Below are 19,673 nucleotides of genomic sequence, written 5' to 3'. Positions count from 1 at the left end.
AAACATCCAAAGCAATTGATTTGCATTATTCTAGTGGCATGTGTCACATCCTAATTTGTTTAACAAATGTTTGTTATGTGTATCTTATTTCATTTACTAGCTTGTAAATATCTTAAGAATGGGAACTGGTAACTTATCAACTTGACCCAGTAAACAATTACTGAGCAATCATTGAAAAATGGATAAAAGTATAAAGAATTTAGTTTTTACTTCTGTAAATCCCAAGTAAAATCTATTCCCCCATCTCTGGGCCTGATTGAGCTTATTCAGATGCCCATAAAAAGCAATTAATTGATAACAAACAAGCCAAATATGGCTCAGATACATGATGTATACAGAGGAGATTTTGTTATAGTAGCTTTGGGACCAAGTCAGCCGGAAGTCAAGAGATTGAAGATCTGACCGTGACTGCCAGTAAAATTGTCAGGTTCAGCCCAGTGAAAGCACAGCAAAGAAAAACATGGTGTTTCCTTGAGTACATAAAATAAAAACTCTTTTTGCCTTAGTTATGTGGATGAAAGCAGAAGTTTGAAGTTTGCTTGTTTGTTTTGAATGAGCTGCTTTAAAAATGCTGGCTGTAACTGTTCATAAACAAGGTTTTTTTTTTTTTTTTTTAAATAAACCTGTTTGTATTGAGATATGATTGACACATGATAAACATATTTAAAGCATACCATTTGATACATTTTGATGAATGCCTACTCCCATGAAAGCATCCTCATTATTAGAATAATGAATATATTCATCACCCCCCAAATTAAAGGCAAGTTTTCAAACAATTTATTTTTAAAATGAATGTACTATAAAATTGACATTTTTATATGTGGTTTTATTACTTCAAATACATGTATAGATCCATCTAACCATCCCCACAGTCAGGATAAGGGCCATTTCAACACCCCAAAAATCTGTTCTCACATACATGTAGCCCTTCTCCAGCATTCATCCTTGGCAACCACTGATCTGTTCTTTAACTCTATAGTTTTGTCTTTTCTACAATGTTATATAAATGGAATCCTACAAGTATGTACCATTCAGAGATGGGCTTCCCTTACTCAGCATAATGCCTTTTGTGCTCATTCTAGTTGTTACAGGTTATCAACTGTGTTTGTTTCTTTTCCTTTTTCTTTCCTTTCTTTCTTTTTTGGTTGAGTAGTTTTCCATTGTCTAGATAAACCATAGTTTGTTTATCCATTCCCCTGCTAAAGGACATTTGGATTGTTCCTGGGTTTTGCAATGTACAGAGCTGCTAAAAACATTTATGTATGGGTTTTTATGCAGATAGGTAACTTTCTTTTTTAGATTATTTTATGCCTCATTTCATAAATAATAATGGGGTAAGAAATTTTTCTGTCTCCAAAAATGGGAGGAGTTTCCGATGAATTCTTACAGAGTTGAACTGTCTCAACAGGAGGATGCCATCTTGCCCCATCATTCATGGCCAGCGGTTCTATCTGCCATTGTTCTAGTCCTAGTTTTCCAGATAACGTAACTCTCTAAGACAATATGGTGCTGCAGCAGGAGTCCCTATGACCCTGTTTTGATGTGTTATATGGCCCGTATTGAGTAGATACATACATCAGAGCAAGTAATTTCATACATTCTGGAGCTGAGAATATTTTTATTCTAATTAGTGAAACATGAGTGAAAGAAGCTGAAATTTTGCATTGGTATGGAAGGTAGGTATGAAAATTAAAAGAGAGAATTGGAAGAATTCTCAGTCAATAATTGACAGAATTGGAAATAACTATTATGTGTTATTGTTGGAATCTTGTGATTCTCTAGAAATATAAATCTTGGATTTATAATTTATTTATTTATTAAATTTAATGAATATATATTGAACACGTACTATGTCCCAGATACTACTATGAATATATTTATTTTTACCATATTTTAATTATATTAGCATCTTATTAACATATCATTGAAATGTCTTCTTTTCCCCGCCATAGGAGTCAATTTTACAGCTCGATCCAAGCCATTTGCTGTCTTGCCTGTGACTAGGAAGGAGAAATCGACCATCATCCTGGCTGCTTCCCTGTCCTCTGTGGCCTCATGGCTGGCTCTGAGCTGTCTGGTGTGCTGTTGGCTTAAAAGAAGCAAAAGTAGAAGTATGTAGTTTTTTTTTTTATTTTGGAATGAAAATTTCTGAAAAAAAAAGTCATCATACATAACATGTTAATGATTCTTTTTCTTTCCCCGAAGACAAATTTTTGTGAGCTCCTCTAAAATATAAACTTACACAAAGCCAAATTGTTCAATTAATACATTAGAGACAAGGATTGCCTAATCTTAAGTAATAATAGCAATAATAATAAAAACTTATGTTTACTAAATACTCACTATGGAACACATTCTGAGCACTTCAGATAAACAAATTTATTTAATCCGCACAACAACCCAATGAGGTGGGTGAAAAATATTGTGCCTGTATTATGTATGTAGAGAAAGAGGGACAAAAAGAGTAAGTCACCTGCCCAAGGTCTCAAAATCATGAAGAAGCCAGGTAGTTTGGCTCTAGATTGCATTCTCTGAAACACTATATTCCATTTCCAGCTGAGCCTTCAAAAAATGAGTTAAAGAATCAGGGGAAACCAGCACTTTGGGAGGCCGAGGCGGGTGGATCACATGAGGTTAGGATTTCGAGACCAGCCTGGCCAACATGGTGAAACCCTGTCTCTACTAAAAATATAAAAATTATCTGGGCATGGTGGCAGGTGCCTGTAATCCCAGCTACTCGGGAGGCTGAGGCAGGAGAATTGCTTGAATCTAGGAGGTGGTGGAGGTTGCAGTGAGCCGAGGTTGCGCCATTGCACTCCGGCCTGGGTGACAGCAGTGAAATTCTGTCTCAAAAAAAAAAAAAAAAAAAAAAGAATCAGCGGAAATGTCATCCTCTCCTCTTCTCCTTTAAAAGGGGAGAGGGCTTAGTGGTCTGTTTGTTTGTTTGTTTGTTTTTTAGCATAGGAATTAAGTAGGTTCCTAAATATTTCCCAGAAGTGGATGCTATTTTTTAATTTTTTAAAGCTGGAGACTTTTAGTCACTGAGGGAAAGAGGCTTTGTAAATGAAGCTTCTTTCTATCTTAGAGTGGAGTAGATAGGTGAGCAGATCAGGCATTGGCAAATTCCTTATTCCACCCATTCCCCCAACCCTAGACCATCCAATGAGTGAAAGAAATACTTGTGTTACTGGGAGGCCCTACAAAACCAAAGTAAAAGCAAGAGTGAAGTTTAAAAGAGGAGAAATAAAGAAAGGCAAAGAGATAAAGTCAAAATAAAGGTGAGAGGAAGTAGCATAGTCCCACTACTACAACATTCACTGGGTTTGGAGCTCTGAGAGATGCTTAGGAAAGGAGGCTCCACTGGATACATTTTCTGTATTTGAACTGAGCTACAGCCTGGTATCCCTGTTTCTCTCTTCATCCTGTTGATCAGGACTGGACTAACTACAAGGCAGCTCCTTGTCTTTCTGAAGAAGAAGGGGATCTTGACCTCGTTCTTCCTTATGTTGCTGTGATTTGCAGCTTTTTGTTTTTCCTTCTTAAAGTTCTATTTACATTCGGTGTGTGTAGGGCTGTCTGCTTGTAAGTAGAATTTTCATTAATTTTTATCTTATGTAATCCCGTGAAGTAGGTGATTTGATTCTCATCTTCCATTTTGTATCTAAACCTAGTAGCCATGCAGGGGTCTCTCCGTAAGGTCTAACCTCACTTTTAATCCTAAGCTCTAGAGAAGGTTTTTTTAAATCCTAAGCTCTGCTAACTCCACTTTTGATCCCCCAGCTCTAGACGTGACTTCTTCCTGCGTTTACAAATATATCTATTACTTCAGTGTCTTCCTTTTGCTCTTTCAACCTTTCAATATCTGTGGACACATTACGTTGTACGATATCCCCATATTTTCTTGACTGGGCACAGACTCCTAACTATGTTAAACAAACAAAAAAGATGTAAAGAAATTGCAAGGAACTTTATGAAAGTTTTACAGTAGTCAGATCTGTATAAGTGATTTGTATTTTCTTCCTTATACCTTCTGTATTTTGTATTTATTAAGTTTCTAAAATTAACATTCATTTCTTCAGAATCAGAAAAATATATTGTTCCACAACTTACTCATAAAAAAAGATTCTCTGGTTAAGCTGTATGCTCTCTGTGTCTGTCATTTTCAATTTGGGTCTAAGGACCTTGTTATGCTTTCAATAATTGTTGAGAATCTAAACAACTTTTGTCTATGTGGGTTCTATATCCATTAGTATTTCCAAATTAGAAGTTTAAACAGAAAATTTTAAATTTATTCATTAACTTATTTTAAAATAATACATGCATTGCATGTAAACATAACATTTTAAATTAAAAAGTTGTATTTTCAAAAAATATATAGTGAAAAGAGTGTGGCATTCTTACAAACCTCTTTAATATCTTCCTTAATAGGCAGCTGGAATCTCTTGGCAGCTTCTGCATTCGACCTATTGCAATGTATTGTTTTTGCTGAAGTATATGAAGAAAACCAGCCTCAGTTAGATACATTGTAGAAAAGGGATGAGCATTTTAATAGCCTTTACAGATAATAGTGGACATTCTTCTTTCCTATTGCACCCAGACTTGACAAGAAGTAGTTACTTAAAGTGCCATCTCAATGTCCTTTTTGTACTTTGTTACATGAAAATCCACCAGTCTCATCACATACTTTGAATGGAGCTTTTATCCATGCATTATGCTTTGATCATTTTGAAAATATTGTTTCATGGAGTCGTGAAGATCTTCTCAACGTTGACATATTTCATTCTACTATTCAAAAAGATCACATTTGTTAATAACATGAATCATTAAGAATTAGAAACCTGTGAAGCTCATGTAGTTGATACGAGTTTTCCCAAATTCCAAGTTTCCCATGAAAGCTTGAATTTTATCACTAGGAACAAACACTGTAAGTTGTTTCTGTTTTACAAGCTCACTTCATTCATTTGAGAAAAAATAAAATCTGCCAAACATACAAGTATGAATAACCATAATTTCTCAATCATTATTTCAAGCTCTTTCAAGTAAAAATGGTGTTCCATGAAAAAATAGCTAGTTCAGCTCAAAATTCAATTGCAAAATTGCTTTTTCTTGGGAAAATCACATACGAATTTTAAATAAAATTTAATTTTCTTTACTGCTTTATCTTAAGTACAATTGGCTTTTGTTTTTTCTCTTCTTGTTGGTTTTTTGTTTTGTTTTGTTTTACTGTGATTTTATTTCAGGGTATATCCTTCCTGATCATGCCTATCCAAAAAATGTATACCTTGTGGTTTTTACTAGCATTTCTCTAATGATTAGTGATGATGAATATTTCTTTTCATATACTTTTGGCCACATGTATGTCTTCTTTTGAGAAGTGTCTGTTCATGTCCTTTGCCCATTTTTTTTTTTAAATGAGATTGTTTGCTTTTTCGATTTTTGATTTAAGTTCTTATAGATTCTGGATATTAGACCTTTGTCAGATGCGTAGTTTGTGAATGTTTTCTCTCATTCTGTAGGTTGTTTGTTTACTCTGTTGATAGTTTCTTTTGCTGTGAAGAAGCTCTTTAGTTTAATTGGGTCCTGCTTTTTTTATTTATGTTTTTGTTGCATTTGCTTTTGGAGACTTCGTCATGAAAACTTTGCCAAGGCCTATGTCCAGAATGGTATTTCTTAGGTTTTTTTCTAGAGTTTTTATGGTTTTGGGTCTTACATTTAATCTTTCATCTAACTTAAGTTGAATTTTGCATATAGTGAAAGGAAAAGGTCAAATTTCATTCTTCTGCATATGGCTGTCCAGCTATCCCAGCACCATTTATTGAAAAGGAGTCCTTTCCCAATTGCTTGTTATTGTTGGCTTTGTTGAAGATGAGATGGTTGTATGTGTGCAGCTTCATTATTGAGTTCTCTCACCTGTTCCATTGGTCTATGTGTCTATTATTTTGCCAGTAGCATTCTGTTTTGGTTACTGTACCTTTGTAGTATAGTTTGAAATCTAGTATACGTTAAGATACCATCTCATACCAGTCAGAATGGCAATTATTAAAAAGTTAAAACAGTAACAGATGTTGGCGAGGTTGTGGAGAAAAGGGAATGCTGATACACTGTTGGTGGGAATGTAAATTAGTTCAGCCACTATGCAAAACAGTTTGGAGGTTTCTCAAAGAACTTAAAACAGAAGTTTTCAACTCAGTAATCCCATTACTGGGTATATACCCAAAAGAATATAAATCAGTCTACCAAAAGGACACATGCATTTGAATGTTTATTGCAGCACTATTCACAATAGCAAAGACATGGAATCAACCTAGATGCCCATCAACAGCTCACTGGATAAAGAAGATGTGATACATATATACCATGGAATAGAATGCAGCCATAAAAAGAATGAAATCACATCCTTTGCAGCAACATTGATGCAGCTGGAGGCCGCTAAACTAAGTGAATTAATGCAGGAACAGAAAACCAAATACTGCATGTTGTCACTTATAAATGGGAGCTAAACACTGGGTTCACATGGACACAAAGAGAGGAACAATAGAGACTAGGACCTACTTGAGTGGGGAAGGTGGGAGGGGGGTAAGGGTTGAAAAACTGCCTATTTGGTACTGTGTTCACTACTTGGGTGATCATTTGTACACCAAACCTCAGTGACATGCAATTTACCTGTAACAAAGCTGTACATGTACCCCCTGAACCTAAAATAAAAGTTGAAAAAGAAAAAAAAAGGTCTACTTCCCACCCATAACTATCTCCTTTTCATGCCATGTTATGGCATTACTTTGCCATATTACAAATTTATTTGTTTGTCCTCTGCCATCCAAACTAGAATAAAAGCTCAGTGAGGGCAGGGATCAGATCTTTTTTACTCACCGTAGTATTCCCAGAGTCTTAAACAGTGCCTGACATGAGGAATGTAAATATATTTTAAATGAATGAATTTATTAAATAAATGAATAGAAGATGAAGTATCTCTTCAGCCAAGGATAGACTGAAGATATACAATCTTCTATTAAAAGCCCTCCTCATCTTGCATTTGGTGGCTTGTACCGGTCTCAATTCTTTGGTATTGATATCATACTGTAGTTACACAGGTTGTTGACAATGGAGAAGGCTGGGTGAAGATGCTTGAATCCTCCCTGTATATTTCTTGACAACTGCCTGTGAATCAAAACTCATTTCAAAATTAAAGGTTAAAAAAAGTATTAGTAATATTCTGTCACTAGCTAATCAGTTCTGTCCAACAGAAGTATAACATGAGCCACATATGCAAGGCACATATGTAATCCTCTAGTAGCCATTTAACATAATATATCAAGAATATTATTTCAACATGTAATGAATATAAAAACATTAGGTAGTTTACACTTTTTTTCAAAATTGAGTGTGTACATTATACTTACAATACATCTCAATTTAACTAGTAACATTTTAAGTGATCAGTAGCCACATGTGTCTGCTATTTGTATCAGACAGTATAGTTTTATACCATAAAGTTGGTGGTCAGTATATAGGATTTTATGCCATTATTTCTTGAACTCTGAACATGTTATATGCTTTCTATTGCATGTATGTGATAATTTTGGGACAAGGGTACATACAAGGGAAACACCTAAATGCTGATGGTCCCACTTACAAATAAAAATGTTCTTTTTATCTGAACAAAAAATTCCTTCTTCTTCTCCATTAATACAGAAACAAAACCTGAAGAGATTCCTGAATCCCAGACTAATAATCAAAATAATCATATCCACATCTCATCCAAATGCCGAGAATCACAAGGGCCCAAAAAAGAAGACACTGTGGTGGGAGAAGGTAAGCTTGGAGGGTGGAGATGATCCCCACAGAAGAGACCCATTGTGTATGGTCTGAGCCTCCCTGAGCAATTTGGGAGCATTGTGTATGGTCTGAGCAATTTGGTTTATAGCCCCTTCTTAGTCTTTGTTACTTTCCTTCAAAGAAATTATACCCCAGCACAAAAATACACAGGTCTGGCTGGTTCACTCAGCTATTCACCAATTATTTGAATTGATATTTATATATTGTTTTTAGTAGAAGATTACTGGTTTAACATTTGAGTTCGTTACACAGAGGAAAGGGGAAACCAGAGTATAGGCATATAATCTTTCCTTTAGCTATTGCAAAGCTGCCAATTTGGCAACATTATTGAACTTGGGAAAGAAGAGTACAGTTGCCAAATACCGACTATGCAAATTAGATTGAGTACAGAACCGTCGACAAATGAGTCAGCTTTGTTAAGCTGTGCTTTGTTGTTTAGTTGTACTTTTAGCAAAATGTAGTATTTGCCTCCATGGTGTGTTATGCCAGCTGATATTACTTGTTATATTGTTAAATTGCCATTAGAATTAGTGACAAACAGAGAAAAGATAAGCATTTGCCGGGATGAATGCTTTGCCCTTGTCCTACTAAGAATGCTGCAAATAGGAAGACTGGGCAGAGCACAAGATGGCTTTGCCAAGTATGGGTATGATACATGAAAAAATTCATATAATTTCCATGGGCCTGAAACATTTTAAAACATGTACTCCAAAAGAGTCAATTATCACATTTTCTGCTTGAAAAGGCTTACCAATCTTAGTGGTTCTGAATGTGTGTTTAAGCAAAAAATAGCAGTCCAATGTTATTCTGACTCTAAGTAGCTGAGTGAGATCTTTCGTGTGTGTTTATGTGTGTGTGTGTGTGTGTGTGTGCACGCACGCATAAGCATGAGTGTGTATCAGTTTGTTTGATTGTTTATATATTTTTCCATGAAGGAAATAAAGGTTTGTTTGTTTTTTTCAATTTTCCCATCGTATTAGTTAGCCATACTCCAGTTCCTGGACCTGCACCAGAAGGTGGTAGAGGGTATGGGGGTGTGGATGGGAGTGCTATTGAAAAAAATAGAGAAAGAGAGAAGGGGATGGGAATTATTCAAGATTCCATCTAAGATTATTCTAATTTTGGTTTTTAGAAGGCTCTTGACCATATTATTGCATGTAAACTCAGGACAGGTGTTTGAACACTGCCATCTGAATAGCTCTTCATATTCAGCTGCCATCTGCAGAGAATGGCAGGAGTAGTACTAATCTCTCTCTTAATCTCATATGGCCATCTATGTGAACTTCAGTGGCCCGCTTAAATTAACTACATTATGCAGTCCACAGTGCCTAACTGTTTTATTAAGGAACATTTTTTATGTGGTGGCTTATTAATAAATTATTAGGAATGAGACAGGGACAGGGCTCTGTGGAAGAGTTTAGATTGAAGAGAGGGGAGCATCAAAGAGGCCATTTTATTAGGACATACAAGTTAAAAATAGAAAGATGTGTTATCTGAATCCTCCTCTGGGGATCACAGCAGATTTGTTTCCTTATCTTCTAAGCTTTGTACAAATCTGAAGAGTATCGTTTTGAAGACAAATAATGAGGCATCTCCTGCTTTTCTTTGGAAATTATTACCAGCTATGAAACACCTAATTATTGGTAGCTTTACATAAATTTTGTTTTATTCCATTATTGCCATGGCACTTTAGTTTCCCTTTTCCCTCTGTGTTTTTAAACTTTTAACATTTGCTGATAAAGTGACTGGCTGTCTCTCTCTCCAGCACTTTGCCTTCACTAAGCACTTAGGATTATTGAACTGTTGGAACTGAGCATGACTACTAGATTCAGATTATAAATTTACCACATTACAGCTTTTACCAAAAATTGCATGGTACAGTCGGGTGCTAGAAAGTTGTGATGGGGGAAGAAGAGAATAAAGTATACATCCCTCCTATTTTACTGTTGCCAGGGTTTTTGATATCAAGAGCCATCTAAGCCCTCTTTTAAAATCCATGTCTGCTCATGTCACTCTTCTACTCATAAGATTTAATGAATTCTCATTGTCAGTTGGAGAATCAGGATAGTGTGACAGTTAAGAGCATAGAACCCAGAAGTCCAACAGACTGGGTTTAAATCTGACTCCCTGTTGACAGACTTCGTGGCCTCAAGTAAGAGAACTAACTTCTCTGTGTGTTTCAGTGTCCTCATCAGTAACATGGCCCTAGTGATACTGGCCATAGTTATGGTTATTATACAGAATAAGTGAATTACTGTCAGTAAAGAGCACAGAACAATTTCAGGCATACTATGTGTGCTATATATGTGTTCACATCCAAGGGTCTCTTGGATTCCAGTAGTTACTACAACTGCTGGGAAAAAAAAGACCCGCCCCGCCTCCTTCTAAAAGAAATGTATTAATAGAAATTTTATCCAGGTTCACCAACTATACAAAAGGATGATGAATGTACATTTTTTTGGGGTCCTAACAGTTTTCTGCTGGCTGCTTTAGCTTCATAAGAATGACAGGGATAGGGAAGGACAGAGATAGCTTCATCTGGAAGCAAAGGAGCTGAGAACTAGAAATTGTCTCAAGTTCTCAGGAAAGCAAAACTATGTTTGGAAATTATTAATAAATAACGTGTCCATGTCATATAATAAAAAATGAACATTTTCTATTTTAAAACATGGATAAAATATAGTAGTTGTCCCACAAGACAACTTTAAAAAATAATCAGGAATAACAGCATGCCCACTGAATAAGATGAAGAGCCTGGTATGGTGGTATGCACTTGTATTTCCAACTATTCAGGAGGCTGAGGTGGAAGGATTGCATGAGCCTAAGAGTTTGAGGCTGCAGTGAGCTATGAAAATATCCACTGCACTCCAACCTGGGCAACATAATAAAACCCTAGTCTCTTAAAAAAAAATTAAAAAAGAATGAAGAGTTCCAATTCTATTTTCAATCAAGATCCAATATCATAATTAACAATGGAATATTAGAGGAATTCATATTCAAATGAGGAAAACACATAAGTTATTCTTACCATAATTTTATAACATATATTTTGGAATCCTAAGAAACACAGCATATATAAAACAAATTGGCCAGGTGTGGTGGCTCACACCTGTAATCCCAGCACTTTGGGAGGCCGAAGTGGGCAGATCACCTGAAGTCAGGAGTTTGATACCAGCCTAGCCAATGTGGTGAAACCCCGTCTCTACTAAAAATACAAAAAAAATTAGCTGGGTGTGGTGGCACATGCCTGTAGTCACAGCTACTTGGGAGGCTGAGACTGGAGAATTGCTTGAACCCAGGAGGTGGAGGGTGCAGTGAGCCAAGATCATGCCACTGCATTCCAGCCTGGGTGACAGAGCGAGACTCCATCTCAAAAAAAAAAAAAAAAAAATAGATAAATAAAAATACAACAAATTAAGAGGACAATGATGGAAGTTGTTTGCAGATGATATACTTTTTTAAGAATAACTTAAAAGATTCAACCATTAACTACCATGATTTATAAATATTTTGAATAACTCACTCAAATATAATGTCAGTCCAAAAAATTGTATAGGTCAATGGTATATATTTAGAAAAAAAATAAAGAAATGTGCAATAGAGACCAAAGGATATACTGCCCTGAAAAAAGTCTTAACCAGTGTTATGTTGAACTATATAAAAATAAACTGTAATTTATTAAATAGTATAAAGAGAAGACTTGAATACATAGGGAATTATAGTATGTTTCTAATTAGATTGACTATTATCGCAAATGCCTCAGTTTTTCTCAAATAAATGAGATTAATGCAATTCCAATCATTCTTTGCAATGTTGAATAGCATAAGATGGATTCCAAAGTTCATCAGAAAATATAGGCTAATGATACAGAGCCAATTTTCTAAAATAAATAGATTTTATGATAGTGGAAATGGGTAGCCCTATCAGGGAAATAATATTTATGTCACTATTCTTAAGATAATGTGATTCTGTTACAAGAATATATGGGCACATTAGTGGAAATAGACCCAATTAGGTATATATAGATATCATATATAGTTAATAGATACAGAAATGAAATATATAATAAACGAGAAAATAAAAGTAAATATAAAGGAAAACAGTTTATAAAAGGTTTAGCAAATTTGATTATTTAGAACATTTATCAGTCTAGATTCACATTTTATAAAATGTTACAAAGGAAATTCCAGATGGATTAATGAGTTAAATTAGGTTTACTAAAACACATCCATTTCTAGAGTATCACAAAAACAATAAAATGCAGATCACTTATGATATAATGTGCAACTACAGACATTTTCCTTTTTATTTTTCTCTAATTTTTATGCCTCCTCATTTGTCATGCATTGCTTATTAAAAAGAAATAATTTTTTTTCACATAAAGGAACAAATTCTCTAGAGAAGACAGAAGCATTAGTATTTAATTATGGCATATACATTCCCTGATATGTGGGCAGGACTATTGCCCATTATTGACAAATGAGAAACCAAGATGGTTGATTCTTGTTGTTGGTTGATCTGTTGTTCATCCCTCTGCTTCAGATCCTGTTTAGGCTCAAAGGTCCAGGCAATTATATTTGGCTTTCTGTACTGAATCCAGATCATCCAACACTGAATTTTGCACATGGAACTAGGCTCAAAAAATATGAACAGGGTAGGGGGAGGTAGAGAGAGAGAGGGGAGATTCATTGTTAATATTCTTATTGCAAAAGAAGCCAGTGACTAGTACCCACACAAATTTTAAAAGTCACAGGCACAGTGCAAGAAAGTTTTGGAAGTCGGAAGAGGCTAAGGATAGCTGGAAAAGCTGTAGCTGACTGCGGGTGGACCCGAAAGAACCCAAAACCAGTGAGTCTTCCTTTCCATAGAGAAGAGATATAGGTTCCCCATATTGTATCCTGTTTTCCCTAAAACTTGATCAAATCCACCATTGGGATTCTAAGAGGCATGGAGGAACAGTTTAAAATCCCATCTTTTCATTTTAATGGGGACTCATCAACAAGGCAGAGGTGGAAAGGAGGCATGCCAATTCATATGTTTTGATACTCACTATCCTTCCTTCCCTAAAACCCAAACATTCAGCTGAATGCCTTAGGACACGTATCTGCTATAAATTCATTTTTTATCTAATTTGTCTGAGATCTAAGCTTCCTGTGGAGGTCCGAGATCAAAGGATTTGATTCCTTCTGATGTTGGCGCTGACACATAATGTGTGCTGACTTAGTTCTGTCTATAACCTCACAGTAGGAGGCGGCCAGCCTCTCTGGGCACCTTTACACAGTGAACTTTCATTTCGGCTGGGGAGTCTGTCAGGTATGTTGCTGATTGGAGCTGCCATGTAAATAATTCATGGGAGATTTTTAAATGTTTTGGGGTCTGCAAAGGAAAGCTATGCTTGTGTTAGTCTTTCATGAATAGATGCGGACTTAAAGAACAAGGGGGAAAAGATTTCCAATGAAGGTCTCTCAAAAACAAGATAACAGTATCTTCAATGGATTGAAAATAGGCGACTTGCAGTGTTTGATTCCTCTTATATGAAGCACTATTGGTTTTACCAAGGGATTAAAATTCAAAGCCTTTTTTGTCTTTTTAAAGTTTGCTTCTACCTGATAATTTATTATTCTTGTTCTTTGGTTATTTGCTGATCCTGATAAACTATGTCTTTTCCACCTGGTGGGAGCAGTAATTATGGAGACGATGCCCAGCTCAGTGCTTGGCAGAGGACTGGGCATAATGAGGGAGCAAGGCTGACGGCACACAAACATTTCTTCCTTGAAGGAACTCAGATTCCTAAGAGGAAGATGAGACTGTCACATAAGGAAAGGTGACCAATAATAGAAGCAACTGTGCAGGTCAAATGAGAAACTCCAGACAAGTATTGAGGCATAAATCAATGTAGTTTGAGCTGTGAAGAAACACTTCTGGAAGGAGCTGCAGGTCTCATAGGAAAACTAGGGTAACCTGAAAGTTCTTATAGCTCTAAGCAAGAGAATCATCCCATAGTTTGATGGCTGTAGAAGATACATGCTGGACAAGTGGACTGTGGAACAGGAGACAGAAAATATGAATAACATGGGCTTATCATAATATTAATAGATGTGTCATGGAAATAATAGGAACAACATGATTATCTTATTTTACTGCTCTAAATCTAAAGCATTATATACATAGATTTATATATATATGTATATAATCTTATTACTTTCTCTCATCCTTACTTCATTTTCCAGATTAAATTGAAGTGGGAAATTGGTATTCTTTATCCCGATACTGTCTCTTATAGTATGAATCAGACAGGATTACTATCTCCTAACACAAACCAAGACAGCTCTCAGTGAACTCAGGAAAAAAATAACAAAAAGCTTAATAAGTTAAGCATCTTCAATACATACAAATGCGTGGTTAATGTATTTGGTGGTGAGACGTGAGAAAAGCAGGGACAGTAAATGTAGTAAAAGTAGATGACAGTATTACCACCTACCCCGCCAGGGTTTAGGACAAGTTCAACCTTTTTCTCACTGTAAGGCATATGAATAGTGACCTTTGCATGCCTGGTGTACTCCCATGCATGTATCCCACTGAACATTCTTAACTTTCCATTGCAGTCTTTATCTTTACACAGTATTATATGGTGCCTAGATCATCTGTTTATGTATATTGTACTCTTCTGAGTTGATGTTTAGGTCTGTTTAACAGAAAAATAAAAGACAAAGAAAACATCAAAGAGGAAATCAATTAAAACAACATTGCTAAAATAAATATATTTTAGTAAATTTTGAAGTGGCACCTGAGAATAAATTAAAATTATGCAACTAAAGCCCAGAGAGGCTGAAAGGATGAAAGTCATGAAGCCAGATAGCAGGAGAAGGGGAACTTGGGCCTAATTTTGTGACTTGAGCGTAATGTGCCATCTCTCCTTCTACTGTTATGCAACCATACATGTACACACTCATATACATAGATGTTTACGTGATTATTTCTACAAATATTTATATTCATGTTTTTATAAAACCAAAGATATTTAAATTGTGAACTTGGCATAAAAGCCTAAGTATTAGATAGGACTGGTTTTTATAGTTCATATCTCTTAACACAGGTGTGAGTTGGCCCCTGGTAAGGCCTGACCATGGTCTGGCTTTTGCATTGAAGCCTAGCGCTTACAATGAAAAATCCTCATTCAATTATCAACATCATGTAAGTGTTTTTTGAGGAAGAAGTATTACCAATTTTTTATTACATATTTAGAGTGTCTGATAAAAGATATTTGGAAATCAAAGAGCTGATGAAATTCAATCTTTGATTTGATAATATCTTATCAGAAATGCTAACTATGCAAAATGTGTAATTAACTGGTTGAAAACTAAATCCATTTCTTCTATTTCTTTTCTCCCCAGATATGAGAATGAGGGTCATGCTGGGCAAGGTGAACCAGTCCCCCCACCAGTTGATGAATGGAGTGTCCAGAAGGAAAGTTAGCCGCCACATTGTCCGAGAGGAAGAGGCTGCTGTCCCTGCTCCTGGTACTACCGGCATCACATCCCATGGGCACATCTGTGCTCCAGGTGCTCCTGCTCAGCAGATGTACCTGCAAGAGACTGGGAACTGGAAGGAGGGCCAAGAGCAGTTGCTCAGATACCAGCTGGCAGGCCAAGATCAGCTGCTGCTGCTATGCCCAGACTTCAGACAAGAGAGGCAGCAGTTGCCGGGGCAAAGTCGGCTGAGTAAGCAAAGTGGCAGCTTGGGGCTTTCCCAAGAGAAGAAAGCCTCCTGCGGGGCCACTGAGGCATTCTGCCTTCATTCAGTACACCCAGAAACTATTCAGGAGCAACTGTAATCAGGGAAGTTGCGGGCATTTGGCCTGAAAGGCAGACTGTTCCAAATATTTCTGGATAATAAGCAGGGGAAGTGAGGACTGTCCTGCTGGGACAACTAAGAAGAGAGAATGTGGACTCTGAATCCCTTTTTCAACTTTAAAATGGAAAACAGTCATATAAATGCTTACAGACTGAAAAATGTCTGATGCATATTTTGCAGCTATCACGATCCTAGTTCAATGCTAGGCAAATGATGGCACTTGTTAATTATTTACCAGTTTTTAACTTAAGCCTGATTTCAACAACTTGGTAATGGTGTAATACTGACTTATACCAGCAGGGGTTATTATTAAGCATTCTCTGGATTGACCACCCACAGTGCTTTGAGCTTGTCTTATAGAAGGGATCATGAAAAGGTCTGGTCAGTTACAGTTTAATTCCACACTGTTACAGAAAAGCATTTCTTTATCCTGTAGTAACATTTGAAGGGACAGTTCAACACCCTGCTCCCTGATCTGTCAGAGCTTACCTTCCAACCACAAGGCAACTTCCTGGCTTTTTACAAGTGGATTTTATTTCATGGTTTAAATTCAATCATTATTGAGAGCCTACAGTAGTGTGAGCATATCAAATTTGCACTTCATGAGGATTTACACATGAAAATTGATATTCTCATGGGCTTTGCTGAGAGTTTAGTTAAGGAAAAAGATGTAAAAATGCCAAATTTGGGAAAGGAAATTTTGTATGACCACTGCTGTATTTTTCAGTGATTCTTTCTGTTAGTAGCTGGGTCACATTTACAACTGGAAAAGAACTACATTGGGAGATCAGAGAAAGCCAAGTGGCCAAGTCCTTTATCAAAAAGCTGCTTTTTGGAGAAGATGGTGCATAAAGCTGTGATACGAAGGAGAGGAGATATTGTCATGTGCAACTGCTCTAGGCTGTGCAGGGGGTTTAAATGGAGATCAGAACAAAGGCTCACCTGGTATTGATACATTTGGTAAGGTTGTTAAAGGCAATTTCACCAAATTCACACATTTGTACGGGGCCCATTTCTTTTCAAACTGAAGAATACTTTAAACAGCCTGACTGTGTCCTTGGCTCTGGATCCAGAAGGCCTTATGCTCCAAGCATGTAAAGAAAAGATCGCAGGAATGTGGAGAGCTTCCAAAAAGAGATTGCTCTCAGATTTTCCTGAAAATCCTGAAAACCAGGATTTTCCAATCTCTACAACGTTAAGGGGTTGTTGTGTGGTTGAGTTGGAACAGAGAAAGGAAACACACTCTTTCATTGCTGAATCCTGAATAATGATGCCCTGAATTTGTTCTATGAGAAGTACTGGCAGAAAGCTGTTATGTCTGCAGGGCATCAAGGGGGAGGTGTGTCTCACCCTACTATGAATTGGCAGAAATGTTTTAACCTCTGCTTTAGGCATCTGGTGAGTATTGCAGATCTTCAGGCTGTCCCTAAAAGGAGGTAGTTAGCCTTCTCTGTGGTCACTGTGTTGGATTTGGAAGAAAATATAAGTAGATGTTAAGGTCAGTGCTCCCCAAGAGATTTCAATCCAGGCTATCTGTGTTCAGGGAATGATTTGCAAAAAGTTGGTTTATAGACATTTACTCTGGAGGCACAAGCTGGCTGCCTGCTGAGTAAGTCCTCTTCGTAGATGATGTATTTTGCTTGGGCACCAACAGAATTAAAAACAAAGAACAAAGAAAATAACTCGAATGACTTAGGCAGAACATGCCTTCCCTAGTTTAATTAGTCCCTGTTATAACCAGTTATTTATCTTTTTTTGTAGATTCTCGGTCTTGAAGTCATTTGCCTTTGCAATCTCTACTTTAGTACACTCATTGGATCCTCAAAGAGCTGTAAGCTTTTTGGAAAAAAACATTTCAGAAGTGAAGGCTTTTGAGGTTTATAAAATGGTAGCAGTCTTAGTCCTTGCCCTGCCTCAGTTTACCTGCACATTCTTTCTTTCATTTCCGCGGATTCTTTCACCACTTTTTAAGTTTTTTTCCACAGGTATTTTTCCTGAGCTCTACACCATGCATTTAGCTGCCAGTGAGAATATCCAGTAGGTTATCCTATAGCTACTATGAAGTTAACACAGCCCAAAAACCTACTTCTCCTTGTGTTTTTTTCCAACTCAATGAATGACATCACTGCACTCAGACCAGAAATCTAGAAGTCAGTCATGACTCTTCATTCTATTTCACCCTTCGCAAAGAGTTAGCTGCCAGCTCTGTTATTTCTGCCCCTTCTTTACCCTTCTCCCAATTTTTATTATCTTCTAATTTATCCTCTATGTGTCACAAGACGAATCTTTCTGGGAGGCATGTTTTATCCTATCCCTCTGTGTAGGAATAACCATAATTATCTTACTAATTCCATCCCAGAAAAGCCTGTGATCCCTGAGGCCAGAATTGACTCTTTGGGCCTAAATAGCAGCTATAAACATCTTCAGTAACTTGCCAGGCTCTAGCATGTGGCATGGAATTTTGGCATCCAGCTAAAATCCCTCAACCCATAGTTAAGTTACTCCTCTTTCTCCTAAAAAAAAAAAAAAAAAAAAAAAATGAGAGAATTGGGGAAACACCGAAAGCAAAGAGAGCAGCTCTATATTCATTCATGTCTGGAGATGAGCCAATTTGAGCACCATTGTAGGCCAACTCTAAATTTATGCAGATCGTTAACATGGGTAACCCAGCAAATATTTCCCAGCAGTGACAATCTACACCCTTTATCTAAATAAATATTGAGATGTGCTTTATTCCTGTGTTAGTTCAAAGAATCTCTTCTTGCCTCCCATTGGTGATTTTCTGTATTGATAGACTCATTTCTCTCAAGAGATTGGACAAGCTAAAATTCTAGAGAGTTCAAAAGTGTTTGAAAGTACATTTTAAGTGTTCTCACCACAAAAAATGCTAGTATGTGAGGTGATACCTATGTTAATTAGTTCAACTGATCCATTCCACAATGTATACATATTTCAAACTATCAAGTTGTACATGACAAATATATACAATTTTTATTTGTCAAATAAAGAACGTCTATAAATATTTATAGATGTCAAAATTGAGAAAGAAGTATATATGGAGCTAGAGTTGTTTTGACCATCTCTCCATGCTTTTTGTTTGGGGAGGGGGACATTTTTGGGGGGCAGGGACTGTGTTCAGGGAAAGTACCTGACCAACAGAACTTCAAGTCTCTTCCAGAGTGAGAGACTCAGCTTATCTGATCAAGGTGGACTTGCCCTTCAATAGACTTGCCCTTGTTACTGCCCAGTGAGGCCACCAAGGACCAAGAACAGTTGAGCTCTCTCAGGGCCCACCCCTTTCAACAATTTAGTTGAATGACTCCCTTCCAACTATATGAAATGTATAGTAATTTCCAAATATATGAAATTACTATACATTGAAATGCATGCAAACTATATGCAAAAATGAGTATGAGGAAATCAAATGTAAATCGTATGCAAATATTATTCAACCAAGCTTCTATAAAATTGTACGTGTCAATAACAGTAAAGAATTTTAATTAATTCTGTCATTTCAAATTCATGCATTCCATATTTTGCTCTCAGAACTTATAGTCTATGTCAATTTTGAAAAAACTATAAGCACAAGGAATTAAATACTATTGAGTATAGAACTGTTGATTTCAACGTACACTATAGCACTTTGACTAATTACAGATATATTTGAGAGAAAAGTCACATTTCTACAAGGTAATTTTTAAAAAGAAATAAAACATTTCTGCAAACTTAAATGTGGATTAAGTGGCAGAATACAGAGATTTGAATGTTTACAAATATTCTTCTAGCATTTGTTTTTTTTTTATTTTGTGATTTCTTTGCTCGGAACAATTTAGAAAATTTATTTAATGCATTTTTAAGACTTTCTAGATTTTAAGGGATTCAAATAATTAATTGTCCATACATTATCTCTTATCAGTCTCAAGATAATCTTATTTATTATCACTTTACATTTTATTTCAAAATTAGTAGCTATAACAGGG

The 19,673-nt window shown here is 36.3% G+C and overlaps 1 protein-coding gene and 1 long non-coding RNA gene across 2 annotated transcripts in view; one reads left to right on the top strand and one right to left on the bottom strand.

Moving 5' to 3' along the window:
• PKHD1 (PKHD1 ciliary IPT domain containing fibrocystin/polyductin) overlaps positions 1–19,469 on the top strand; it is a 485,172-nt gene extending 465,703 nt beyond the window's left edge. The window contains exons 65-67 of the mRNA XM_024248417.3: positions 1,956–2,114; positions 7,696–7,815; positions 15,234–19,469. Coding sequence (XP_024104185.3) covers positions 1,956–2,114; positions 7,696–7,815; positions 15,234–15,673 — 719 coding nt within the window. The 3' untranslated portion in view covers positions 15,674–19,469. The remainder of the gene's footprint in view (positions 1–1,955; positions 2,115–7,695; positions 7,816–15,233) is intronic.
• On the bottom strand, positions 12,239–12,946 carry LOC103890909 (uncharacterized). Its single transcript, XR_655193.1, has 2 exons — positions 12,890–12,946; positions 12,239–12,469 (listed from the first exon to the last, which is right to left on the bottom strand). It is a non-coding gene; the product is annotated as an uncharacterized LOC103890909 (long non-coding RNA).
• Positions 19,470–19,673: the final 204 nt, after the last annotated feature.

Source organism: Pongo abelii, chromosome 5, assembly GCF_028885655.2.
Source record: "Pongo abelii isolate AG06213 chromosome 5, NHGRI_mPonAbe1-v2.0_pri, whole genome shotgun sequence".
Lineage (NCBI taxonomy): Eukaryota > Metazoa > Chordata > Mammalia > Primates > Hominidae > Pongo > Pongo abelii.
The sequence above is the reverse complement of the archived record's forward strand: the minus strand, read 5'-3'. Positions and strand labels throughout refer to the sequence as shown.